Here is a 12,109-nt window from a genome sequence, read left to right as displayed (position 1 = left end):
AGCCGTTGCCTGGAGCGGGCAGGGGTGCGGGCGGTAAAACCCAGACGCAGCAAGATCTGTGCCGAGCTGATGGGCTCGCGGGTACCTTAACAGGAAACGCAACTCCACGTGATTCGGTTTGCTAGAAGACTTCCTAACACAGCACCTATCACCAACCCACATTGCACGGCCCTTGGAAAGCGTTTCGTCACTCGTTGAGCATGGGCAACGCGCTGTCGTTGGTGAGCTTCGTGGTAGCGTTGGACACATGTGTTTAAGGATGCAGTTGGAAGTGGCTGCGACCCGGGCGCAACCGGGTAGACGCGCGAGTGGAGGCGAATCAGTTTGGCCAGATGCCGCAAGACTGGGGCTTTCCTCGCGTCCGCGCACCGTTGCAAGCCGACGGTCGGCCAAGCGCCGATACATACATGAACCGCGCAAACATGGCCTCATCATGCGGCGTTCGCCTGGTCGTCCTCGCTGCCACAGGTTGTTTCCATCGGCGTGCCGCTCGCTGGCGGCATCGTTGGTGGCCTGGTCACGCAAAAGGATGTGCTGACATGGTGAGAGGCAGCCGGCAATTTCGCAAGGGGGTAACGCTTGGTTTTCCAGTCGCGATTTTACGGTTGGTGTCCACTGCCGGGAGCTTTCGCTTCTGCTTTCGGCTGCTCCCTCACCGTGACAAGCCGCATGAAGCAGCGATACGGCAACACATACATGCCGCCGTCGAGTGAAGGGCCGCACCATTTCGCGGCCACGACACCTCCGCAACACCCTTGCACCCCCCGCCCCCCCTGACTATTTGTGTGCAAATTGGAATAGGTGCGTGCGCCACAGTCCGAACTCTCATGTGCCCACCTCCAAAGCCCTCCCGAACCCCCAATCTTTCAATCCCGTTCCGCAGGTACCCGAAGATCAAGAAGCCCAAGTGGACGCCCCCGGTAAGTCGCCGAACCTGGGGGGAGGGCCCGTGCAGGGGGCGCGCGTACCGCGCCCGCCCACGGTCCCGCCTCTCCAGCCCATGGCGTCTCAAACTCCCCCCTTCACACCCCCTCCTGTCACCCGCTCCCCCACTGCTGCCCCCCTCGTTTTCGTTGGGCTCGGCATATAACTCCCCTCCACACACGCACACTGCCTGCTGTTTACTTCGCTACATTCTCTGTACCATCTTTGCAACCCGCCATACCCACACACACTTCTCCCTTCCCTTTTCCCCTCTTCCCCTTCCCCCCCTCAGAACTTCCTGTTCGCCCCGGTGTGGACGGCGCTGTACGTCATGATGGGCACCGCCAGCTGGCTGGTGTGGAAGAAGAAGGGTAAGAGACGGGTGTGTGTGTGTGTGACTGTGTGTGTGTGTGAGTGGGGGGGAGCGCGGGGAGGGGGGGGGAAGCCGGGGGTAGCCATCCATGGGATGGTGTGTATCAAATATGAAGTGAAGTGCCGACGTCCAGAGGTACAGCGGGCACACGCGACGCACTCCATACCGTTGTTTCGCCAGCGGCAGGCTGCTGGCTCCCCCGTGTTTCCGTGGCGGCTAACGCTAAAAACTAAGTTCCTATTGAAAGCAAGTAGTCTGGAGTAGTAGTGGTGATAAGTAAGGCTCGTTGGTAAAGAAGCTGAGTGCATGCGTCGAGGTGGCTAGCTTAGCTGCTGCGGCGCGAAACCGGGACCCCGCGAACTCACCTAATCGCTCAGCAATGCAAGCCACGCCAGAGCCGCGCGCGCAGGGGGAAGCACACACAGGAAATGGGCGAGCGGCAGTAAGGCGTGGCGGACTCAAACGGCAAACAGGCGGCACAGACATACAAGCAAACGTGCAATGCGAGTAGTAGTGAGAGCCAAAGTAAAAACGTAAAAAACGGCACGACCACGCGAATCAAGCGTAAAAGCAAGGGCAGCCCAAAATCGCAACGGGGTCCACACGATGCCCGGAGCACACGCACACACACTCATGCAGACACACACGCAAAGCCCCGACAACCAACAACGGCGGGGGAGGAAAGGTTAGGGGGCGCGGCGGGGCTCGGATGAGCTCCCACCACCGCGCCAACCCACGAGGCAACTCCCAGGTGCACTCGTGAGCGGACACAGCGGCGGGGGATCAAGGGGGCCCCGCGGCCAACAAATCAGTAAAACGAGCATCAATGCGCTCAGCCAGCATAAGGCCGGCTTTCCGTTGCAAGCAGAACAGCTGCGGCCACCGGGAAACCTGGGTGCGAAGCTGCGCGCGAAGGGTAGCGGGGCGGTAATCGAGGGCGGCCAGGCGGGACATGACTTCGGCCACTTCGTCAATAAAGTTTGCGGGTTCAAGGATGACGCGTTGAAGTCTGCGGAACTGACCAACAAAGATGTTGCGTTTGGCTGAGGTGTTAACGCACGAGGTAGAGTGGACAAAACGGGATAAGCGGACTTGGCTAAACGCATCCTGGGTACGTTTATCATACAGGCGTGTGGTGATATGGGAGAAGCCGGCGCGTTCACTAGTGATAAGCAGGATATCCAGGAAGGGCAGGTGGTGCGCGGGCAGAGGGTGTGATTGGACGGGGATCTGGAGTTCGGGCGGGTAGATGCCACGGAGGCCATGGAAAACAGAGGTGTTGAAGAGCAGTGGTTCCAACCAGGGGTTGCGCAGGGAAATAAGGTCGTCCAAGCATCGTTTCGTCCAGCGGAAAGCAGCAAAGATGGAGCGTTTGACAAGGCAGGCATGGGCAGTGTCCCGCGCGGCATGGGGAAGCCGGGGGGGGAGGTGAGAGAGGGTGGGGTGGAAGAAGACGTGTGAGCAAGCGTGCACGAAAGGGGACGCGCTGTGACGAGGAGCCTTGCGCCCGGCTGCGGAAAAAACGTGCCATGTGCAGTCGTGCCCAGGATGCAACCCCCTCCCCCTCTTAACTAATCATGAATGTAACCCGCTCCCAGGCAACAACGCAGTGGCGCTCAGCCTGTACGGCGCCCAGCTGGTGCTCAACCTCATCTGGTGGGTAGGGGTGTGGGGGGGGGGGCGTTGTAGATACCAGCCCAAACTAAACCAACCCCAATGCAAAAGAGCGAGGGCATGGGAGGGGTGGAGGAAGAGGGGGAGGCTAGGAGCAAGGAGGATAGGGCATGTGTGGGTGTATGTGCGGGCGTGAGGGAAACGACTAGTGCGCGGCCTCTCCCATGTCACCGTGTGCCTGACTGCCTGCCCCCACACCCCTGTCCCCCACACCCCTGCCCCCATGCCCCTTCAACCCTGTCTCCCGCGTGCCCGCCTGCCTGCCTGACCAGCCTGCCTGCCTGCCCCCATCCCCGCACCCACCCAACCCGCTGCCACAGGAACCCGCTGTTCTTCAAGTCGCACAAGACCGACGTGGCGCTGGTCGACATCACCGGTGAGGGCGGAGGGGTGGGTGGGTGGAGGAAGGCAGGCAGGCAGGCGCGGCGGTGGGCGGGGTAATTCATTCCAATCCCAAAAACGGTAAACAAGTTGCAACCCAGGGGTGGTGAGGCAGGCGGGCGGGGCAGCTGGGTCAGGGCAGCCAACAAAACACATATGGCATCTGCGCTGCCGCACCCCGCAACCCACGACTCTACACACCTGCTTTGTAAGACCATGTGGCACGATTCTCGCTTGAGCTTTTGAGCAAACTACTTGCCACTTATGCTCTCCCCCTCGCTCTTTTGCATTGGTTCGGTTTAGTTGAGGCTGGTATCTACAATCGCACTCTACCCAGCCCCCAACCTCCGCCGCCTCCCCCCCCCCCCCACGCACACACGTATACACACACGCCCCCTCCCCCCCCACACACACGTACACACACACGCCTCCCCACACACACACACGTATATACACACATGCCCCCTCCCCCCCCCCCCACACACACACACCCGCAGCGCTGCTGGGCCTGGCCACCGCCGCCACCGTCACCATGGCCCGCGCCTCCTCCGCCGCCGTACAGCTGCCGCTCATGGTGCCGTACCTGGTAGGTAGGGGCTGGGAGGGGCTGGGGGGGCTGGGAGGGTTGGGTGTGTGTGTGTGTGTGTGCGGGGGGGGGGGTACATTCATGGTGAGCAAAGGAGGTGGGCAATTTGGGGGGGGATACGGTGGTGGTGGTGTATGTGTGTAGGGGGGGGGTGAAGGTCGTGCATCTGCCGCTCATGGTGGCGTGCCTGGCGGGTATGGCGAGGGGTGTGGTGTGTGTGTGTGTGTGTGGCGGCGAGTCAGGTTATCGTGATACGTGTCCACCCAGTATGTCCACCCCATCACACATACACACACACACGCCAGGAGTAGCGACGCGGAGCTAGGAATCGTAGGAGTGCCTGGGCCTCACGGTACCGTGAGCACATGCATGGGTTTGCACCCTTGAGGGCGTGTGGACACGCATCCCCCCTCGAGGTTAGAGTAGCGGGGGTTGCGCGATTTCCGGTTGGTAAGACCGGCGGCTCACCGCAGCAGGTATGCGAGGTAACTTCAGGTAACATCCGTAAACCGTCGCTTTGCTGCATCGCATACACTGTCTTTGCGCAACGTTTTCCTTGTGCTCTTTAACACACACACGCACACACACACGCACATGCACACACACACACGCGCGCATCCTCCCCCCCCCCTTCAGGTGTGGGTGAGCTACGCCACGGCACTCAACGCCAAGATCTGCCTGGACAACCCCAGCGAGCGACTCATCAAGGTGGGGGTGGGGGGGGGAGGGCGAGAGCATGGTTGAAACATTGGGAAAGGGGGGAGCATGGTTGAAACATTGGGAAAGGGGCGAGCATGGTTGGAACATTGGGAACAGGATGAAAGCAGGGGAGTCAGGGGGCAGCAAGTAAAAGCATCAGGTGTTCCAGGCGAGTGGTTGCGTGCTGATGGTAGGAGGGGGGGAGCGGAAGGGGGGGGCGGGAGAGAGGCGGAAGGGGCGGGGGCAGTCCTGTCTGTACGTGCCCAAGGAGGGTGTGGTGGGCAGCAGGGAGGAGGATGCAAGGGAGGAGGCCTAGCGGTGGGCAGGTAGGGAGGGTGGCGCGCGGGTATGGGTTTTACCGCTCTCATCACGCCACGCGTCACACATGTCCTCCCCCTCCTCCTCATCCCCCCTTCTCCTGAACTCGCAGCCTTCCCCCCTTGCGTCTCTAATTGTCCTCCTAGGAATGATAAAAACAACCCGCCCCCCCCCACACACACAAACACACACACGCAGCCCCGCGGCCAGAAGGCTGCTGAGGCCAAGGCCGAGTCCAAGTCCAAGACCTCCCCGGTGGCGGCGGTGAAGGAGGCGGCGGCGGCGGCTAGCACGGGCGTGGAGGCGGCCAAGGCGGCGGCGGAGGCGGTGACGGCGGGTGGGTGTGGAGGGCGGCGCGCGGTGGGGGTGGTGAAAGGTAGTACGTGTGCGTTTGTGCATGTGTGTGTGTGTATGGGTGGGTGTGTGTGGGGGGGGGAGGGGGTCACACCGCAAGGTTTGCAAGGAGGGGGATAACGCCGCACCGTGTGCCTACACCGTGTGCCTACACACACCTCCCATTGGTTGCAAACTGTTCCAAACACACCCACGCCCGCAAACCCACACGCATTGTCAAGGCGCATTGCAAACACGTACGGTACATTGACAGCCGCAAAATTTGAATTGCAATGTTTGAACACGCGCACGCGCTTACGCAGCCGGTGACGCCAAGTACGGCAAGGCGATCCTGGCCGCTGACAAGCTGCCCACCAGTGGTGGGTGCCGTTTGCGGTCTGGCTAGTCATGCCTGGTGGATTCCCCCCTCCCGCCATTCCCTCCACCTCCCGCTACCTTAATTTCAATCTCCGGCCCCTCTTCCCACACCGCTCTCCCACACCCCTCCCACCACACCTCTCCCACCACACCTCCACCACACCACACCGCTTCCACCACATCTCTCCCACCACACCCCTCCCACACCACACCTCTCCCCCCCCCCACACACACACACCTACACACACACACACCTCTCCCACACACACACACGCCACCGCCTGCAGGCAGCGCCGCGGTGCAGCACGCCGCCGCCGCCGCCAAGCCCGTGGTGACGGCGGTGGAGGGAGCCAAGGAGGCGGCGAAGGCGGCGGTAAGGGCGAGGGGAAGGGGGGAGGGAGAGAGAAAGAGGGAGATACGAAGTGCACCGTAGCATCATACGACGGGCATTGCGTTATCGTTTTGTGGTGTCGGGCTGCTTGATTCTTGCGCTCGCTGTTTGTGCTGCTTAGCGGCTGGGATGCTGCCTGGCACTCGGCGGTGCGGAAGGAAAAGGAGGGGGCTCGCCAAAAAGGCTCTACACTGCACTGCGCTGCACTGCACTCTTCCATGGTTCCGTGACATCGCTCTTCTGCATTGGGTTCGTTTGTGGTTTAGTTTGGGCTGGTATCTACATTTCCCCCGCTGCCTTTGCGTGTGCTCGTGTGCGCGCCCGCCCGCACAGACCACGGCTCTGGGCATCACCGCGCCCGCCGCCGCCAAGCCGCCCGCCGCCGCCGCCCCCGCCGCCGGCCCCACCCCCACCTCCGCCATGGCCCCAGCCAGCAAGGCCATCGCCGCCGAGGTCAAGGCCGCGGAGAAGGCGGCAGCTACAGCCACCACCTCGACTGCTACTGTTGCTACTGCCGCGCCCGCCGCGGCTGCTACTGCCGCCGCCGGCGCCGCTGCTGCTGCTGCCGACACTGCGAGCGGCTCGGCCCGACGCACCACGGCGGACGCGGTGAAGGCGGAGCTCAAGCACGCGGGCGTGTGAGGCAGCGCGTGTGTGCGGTCGCCGATGCGCGACTCCTCAGGAGTTGTTGCGAGGGGTCAGGAGCGGTGTGAGGAGGTGTGAGGCGGTGTGAGGAGGTGTGCGGACTGGTGGGCCCGAAGCAGGCGGGCGCGGTGTGAGGCGGTGTGGGGGCTGGCGGGCCTGCCAGGGGCGGGTGGCCTGCAAGGGAGTTGCTGTGGCGCGGGCCGTTGACGGGCGTGTGATGAGGTCACGTGATGAGGTCACGTGATGAGGGCAGGTGATGAGGGCAGGTGACGGCTGTGCCTTTGCAGGGGCCTTCAGTGGCGAGTGGCGCCGCGAGGATCACCGTAGTTCTGTGGAATGGGCCGGCTTAAGGCGGTGGAAGGCGAGACGGCCATTTGCTGTCGGTGAAGTGAGTTGAGGCCAGGGGAGATTGAGGCGCTTCAAAACATGTTCCTCCCTCCCCTAGTTGAGGCGCTTCGAAACATGTGTCAGAGAGCGACGGAGAGAGGCCGGCGGGTGCGGTGGTGGCGGTGGCGGGCTGTGAGGGCGCGGCCCGCAGGAAGCGTCGTTGCGAGTTGTTCAGCCTCAGTACCGTGTTGTTGCTGCAGGAGGAGCTCTGTTTTTATTGTAGATATGTGTGGTTTGAGGCGTGGGGGCCAGTGCCACCGCCAACGCAGGATGTGCCATGGGACAGTGGTGAGGCAGGTTGACAGATGATGAAACGTTGACCATAATGTACACTATGGCAGGGGCAGCTCCTGACGAGCTCCATGGTACTGTACAGGGCTCTCTGTACACTGCTACTGGCTGGAGGATGGCGCGTTTGCATCCGCGGTGCGGGGTGGCCAAGTCGCCCCATGTCAGGGGGCTGCACCCCTGGTTGGCATTGCTGGCGTCTGTTGTGCAAGTGCGCAAACCGCTGGCGCCAGACTGCCAGAGTGGCCCCTGACTCTCTCCAGCCGCCAGGTGCGCGCGTGCAGCTGTCACGCCTGTCAGATGAGAGCCTGAGCTGACCAAGCAGCGCGCTAGCGTGGAGAGCTAGAAGCCACACAGGGTGTGTGTCACAGCGGTGCACGGAACAAATCTCGACATCTCACCCGGGTCTGTTACATGGCCACATCTACGTCCCGCAACCATGTCCCGCGCTTCCCATGACCGCGTTCTGCGGCCTCCACGCATTCACGTTTCTCCGGATGCAGGCTGACCCAACCTCTCTAGCCAGCGGCCAGCTCAGGTGTCCGGCTCAGGTGTCCAGCTCAGGTGTCCGGCTCAGGTGCCCGCCTTCAACGCCCCGCCTCAGCACGGCCATAGGACGAAGCCACCGTGCCAACACACACGCACACATACACACACAATCCGTACATGTACAGGCCGCTACCCGTCCTACCGCCCCTAAGTGGCTCAAGCCGCCAGCACTTCACGGCACACACAGACTTCCGCCGCCACCGCCGCCGCCGCCAACGCGACCACCTCCTCCTCCCCCTCCCACCTCCATCTCCCATCACCAACCAACCGTCACCTCCCGCCACCGCCACCACACCACACCGCCCCCACTCCCATTCACCCCCTCCCCCGCTACCGGATGTAGCGCTGCAGGAAGCGGCGGTGGAAGTCGTTGCGGATGGTGTCGTTCACGAAGCGCTTCTGCTGCTTGGGCTCGCCGCGCGCCTGGTTCTTGAACACCACATCGTCATCCCAGCTGCGTGCAGGACGGGGTGCAAGGGTGGGGTTTACATTCATAATGAGTTAAGGAAGTGGTAGGAGTAGACGGTAGGAGGGCAGGAGGGGCAGGGCAGGAGGGGCAGGTGTCGCGAGGTATGGGTAGGTGGGTGGGTGGGTGGAGAGGGAGAGGCGGCGGAAGCGGGAAGCATGGTTACCAGAAATTGTGCAGCCGCTGCCATCGCCGCCGCCCTGCGCCTTGCCCCCGCCCCCCCTCCCTGACTTATTCTCAGCAACCACTTCAACCGCCACAAACCTCTCCTGATCTCCCGTCCACCCCCTCAGTCTTTTATGCCACCGCTTCCCCCCTCTCCCACGCCCTTTTCCCTCCCTCCTCCCGCCAGTCCCCCCCCCCTCCCTGCCCCCCTCTGCCCTCACCGGCGCTTGATGTTGAAGCTGACGTCGGCTCCCGCCGCCCCGCCCGCCGCGCCGATGGCCAGCAGGGGGTTGCCTGCGCGCAGCTCCTCCTCCCGCGCCTTAGCGGCCACGTCAGCCTCCTCGCGCGCCTGGGGGGTGTGGGGATGTGGGGAGGGACACACACGTGCGTGCGGCACGCTAGTCAGAGGAGGAGAGAGCCCGAGAGGGGGGTTGCAGAGGCAGACAAACAGGCCAGGGCGTGTGCCGCCCGCGCCACAACGCCGCAATGGCGTCTTCGGCCCCTCCCGCTGCCGCCCTCCGTCAAGGGCCTGCCCGGACCGGGCCAGTCCAGCCGATGTAACACCACGTCGGCCACGGCGCTGGCCCAACCCCCAATCCCCCTCACGCTCACGCCCACGCGCCCTCACGCTCAACATAATCTCGTCGGATGTAATTATGCATGGAACCCTCCCGCCCGCAGTGTGCCCCCGCGCCCTGCCCCGCCCGCAGTGTGCCCCCGCGCCCTGCAGCCAGTCTGCGCCAGGCCCCCACTCGCCTCCCTCACCAACCGATCCTCCACAATCTCCGCCACCTCCGCCCCCATGTCACATGGCCACGCGCAATCGCCATTAGGCCCGAGCAACACTTCTAACTCCCAACACCACACACACCACCACACACGTCAAACCCGTCACCTTCCCACGCCACTCACCCAGCCTCCAACAGCCCGCCCCCCCCCCGCACCTTCTTGGCCGCGTCCTCCACCCTCCACCCCCGCACGCACCCCCCCCCCCGCGCCTTCTTGGCCGCGTCCTCCCAACAGCCCCTGCCTGCCGCCTGCTGTCTACTTCGCTACCCTTCTCTGCACCAGTCTTTGCAACTCTTCCCCCCCCGGCTAAGACTTCACCTCGTAAACTTAATCCGTGTACCCCCCCCCCCGCACCTTCTTGGCGGCGTCCTCGGCGCGTTCCTTCTTGATGCGCTCCAGCTCCGCCAGCAGCAGCGCCTTCTCGTCCTGCAGGGGGAGGGGGAGGGAGGGAGGGAGGGAGGAGCGTGTGTGTGTGTGTGTGTGTGTGTGTGCGTGTGCGTGTGTGTGTGTGTGTGTGTGTTTGCGGCGCGTGTTTGTTTGAACTCCGTATGTGCCGTGTGAACCAGGCGACCAGCACGCGGGGAGCGATGGAGCGGGAGGAGTTTGCCACGGGTCATGCACCGGCAGCAAGGGGCAGGCGTGGTGCGGCTGGGTCCAGGTCCATCAGTACTGCACTGGAGAGGAGCTCGGGTCCTGGCCTCCCCATTCGTTTGCCCCCGGGTGTCTGATCCAGGGGTTATTGCTGGGTTCGCAATGTCCCCACCCCAGCCATGTGGGTTGTTGCTGGGTCCGCCAGGTCCCCCCTCCATCCATGTTGGGTAGGTATTGTATTCGCCAGGCCCTCCCTCCGTGCCCCGCATCCTCAGCCAGCGGGCCCTCATCCTGTCATCCCAGCCGCAGCAGCAGTCGCCCAGCAGGCGCCCCGCAGGGATCCCCAGTCGTGGCCCTGCAGGACCGCTGGCTGGCTGGTAACCCTCACAGGCCATGGTGCGGCAGCCACCCTGCCTGGATTGCGTTTGAGCCGTCCGCCCCGCTTGCCCGAAAGTGCGTGACGCCGTGTCCCTCCCCCCCAACCCACCCTTCTGGCTTCCCTGCCCTCTTGTCCTCCCCTTGCCCTCCCAAGCCTCCGCTATGGCACGCGCCCCCACTCCCGCTCCCCCTCCCGCCCCAGCCACCGGCTCACGTCGTCGTCATCGTCGTCGCTGCTCTCGGAGGATTCCGGGTCCTCGTCGTCAGCATCGATCGCTTTGGGTATGAGCTGCCGTGCTCCTCCCTCTGGTGGTGCGGATTGAAGAAGCTCCAGGTCTCGTTTACGTTCGTCTGCAAGGCCGCGAGAGGGCGTCAGGCGTCTGCCGAGGGTGGATGCTGCTTTCCCACCCACCTTCAAACGAAGTGTCTGTCCCGCTCTGCTTTCCAAAGTGCTTTCGCTCCTTCGCCTCCAACTCCGCGCGCAGGTCCTTGGCCCTGAGCTCCTCCTCAGCAGCCTGCCCAGTCTGCCTGAACTTCAGCTTGGTGTGGCCAGGCAAGTTCTTGGCTGATTGCTGCACGCTAGGCTTGAAAATACGCATGCCGCCCTGCTCCTCGCCACCTATGGCGGGAGCCCATGTTGGGCGATGCGCAGTCGTCATGGTTTCGCAGCTGGACTACACCACTCAATATATGTAACCTAGAAAGAAGCGCAGCCCTGGCTCAGTCGCGGCCACGTCGCAGGGGAGCACAGAAATTGCAGATAGGAGCAGCCAGTCAAGTGTCTAGGTGTGAATATGTACCCAAGAAACAGTATAGGAATAGCAAGTGGGCTTGAAACGTGCAGTTGACGTAGAAATTGACAGTCACTGCATGGGGTCGAGTTCTGTTCTGCCTCAGGCAAGCTGCCCCTGGCATGCTGGCAAAATAATCGATACATAGTTACTGCAGGGGCTTGATCAAAAGTGCCAGCATGGGCAGAACGCGCGTTGGTTGAGCGGTTCGAGCTCCCTCGACGCAAATACGTCTATTCCTACAGATTTGATCTGCTGCATCTATTATAAAGACTTTACCCCCTACGTGAGCTGCATTTCCGCTGCCAAAGTCGCCGAGAGTTGTTGGCATCAACGCACGGAGCAACACCATGTCGCATTGGCGCGCAGTTGTTGCGCTAGGCCCGCTGCTGGTAAGTAACTCCCACGCCCCCTCATCTCTCTTGCACCTTGCTGCACCATTCGTTGCGGCACGGCCTCGGCCACGCCGTTTCCGCTCAGTCGCTTCATCCCCGGTTTCCATTCCCCGCGCTACCCCCTAACCCCCGCCTCCCCCGCTGCCCCACTCCAGCTGGCTGTTGCGCTGCTGCATGGCGGACTGGCGCTGTTTACGGACGAGGAGGTACTGATGTACCGCGAGCTGGACGAGCGCCTGTCCGGCCAGCCGCTGACGCAGTCGCTTCTCTCCGCCGCCGGACTGCTGGAGTCACAGCACGCCTTCGGCGGCGCCGCGGCTGCAGCCGACGGCAGTAGCAGTAGCCTCAGCAGCAGCAGTAGCAGTAGCAGGACGCTGCTGCAGGCCGCGGCGGCGACTACCGCCGCTACCGCGGGGGCGGCGGCGCTGCCGCCGCTGCCGGCCACGGCTGCGGAGCACTGCCAGGTCACCATTGGCAACTGGTGCGGGCCCTTCTTCCAACAGGTGGGTGGGTGGATGGGTGGCGGTGTGTGTTGAACCCACAAGAGTTTCGGTGTATCTGAAAGTGTGTGGTCGAGTACCGGTACAGAGACGGCAGTGCGGATGTGG

The 12,109-nt window shown here is 63.1% G+C and overlaps 3 protein-coding genes across 3 annotated transcripts in view; 2 read left to right on the top strand and 1 right to left on the bottom strand.

Moving 5' to 3' along the window:
* Positions 1-124: 124 nt before the first annotated feature.
* On the top strand, positions 125-7,770 carry CHLRE_24g755497v5 (uncharacterized protein). Its single transcript, XM_043072948.1, has 12 exons — positions 125-221; positions 469-542; positions 884-920; positions 1,217-1,295; positions 2,896-2,953; positions 3,292-3,347; positions 3,850-3,938; positions 4,575-4,646; positions 5,154-5,292; positions 5,612-5,668; positions 5,954-6,039; positions 6,391-7,770. The coding sequence occupies exons 1-12, from the start codon at positions 201-203 to the stop codon at positions 6,697-6,699; spliced, it is 1,077 nt and encodes a 358-aa protein (XP_042914120.1). The 5' UTR covers positions 125-200; the 3' UTR covers positions 6,700-7,770.
* A 5-nt stretch (positions 7,771-7,775) lies between these two features.
* Positions 7,776-11,126, bottom strand: CHLRE_24g755447v5 (uncharacterized protein). The gene is made up of 5 exons (XM_043072947.1): positions 10,728-11,126; positions 10,530-10,666; positions 9,701-9,772; positions 8,779-8,906; positions 7,776-8,380 (listed from the first exon to the last, which is right to left on the bottom strand). The coding sequence occupies exons 1-5, from the start codon at positions 10,972-10,974 to the stop codon at positions 8,257-8,259; spliced, it is 708 nt and encodes a 235-aa protein (XP_042914119.1). The 5' UTR covers positions 10,975-11,126; the 3' UTR covers positions 7,776-8,256.
* A 127-nt stretch (positions 11,127-11,253) lies between these two features.
* Positions 11,254-12,109, top strand: part of CHLRE_24g755397v5 (uncharacterized protein) — a 2,157-nt gene continuing 1,301 nt past the window's right edge. The window contains exons 1-2 of the mRNA XM_043072946.1: positions 11,254-11,498; positions 11,657-12,004. Coding sequence (XP_042914118.1) covers positions 11,457-11,498; positions 11,657-12,004 — 390 coding nt within the window. The 5' untranslated portion in view covers positions 11,254-11,456. The remainder of the gene's footprint in view (positions 11,499-11,656; positions 12,005-12,109) is intronic.

The sequence above is a fragment of the Chlamydomonas reinhardtii genome (assembly GCF_000002595.2).
Source record: "Chlamydomonas reinhardtii strain CC-503 cw92 mt+ unplaced genomic scaffold scaffold_24, whole genome shotgun sequence".
Lineage (NCBI taxonomy): Eukaryota > Viridiplantae > Chlorophyta > Chlorophyceae > Chlamydomonadales > Chlamydomonadaceae > Chlamydomonas > Chlamydomonas reinhardtii.
The sequence above is the reverse complement of the archived record's forward strand: the minus strand, read 5'-3'. Positions and strand labels throughout refer to the sequence as shown.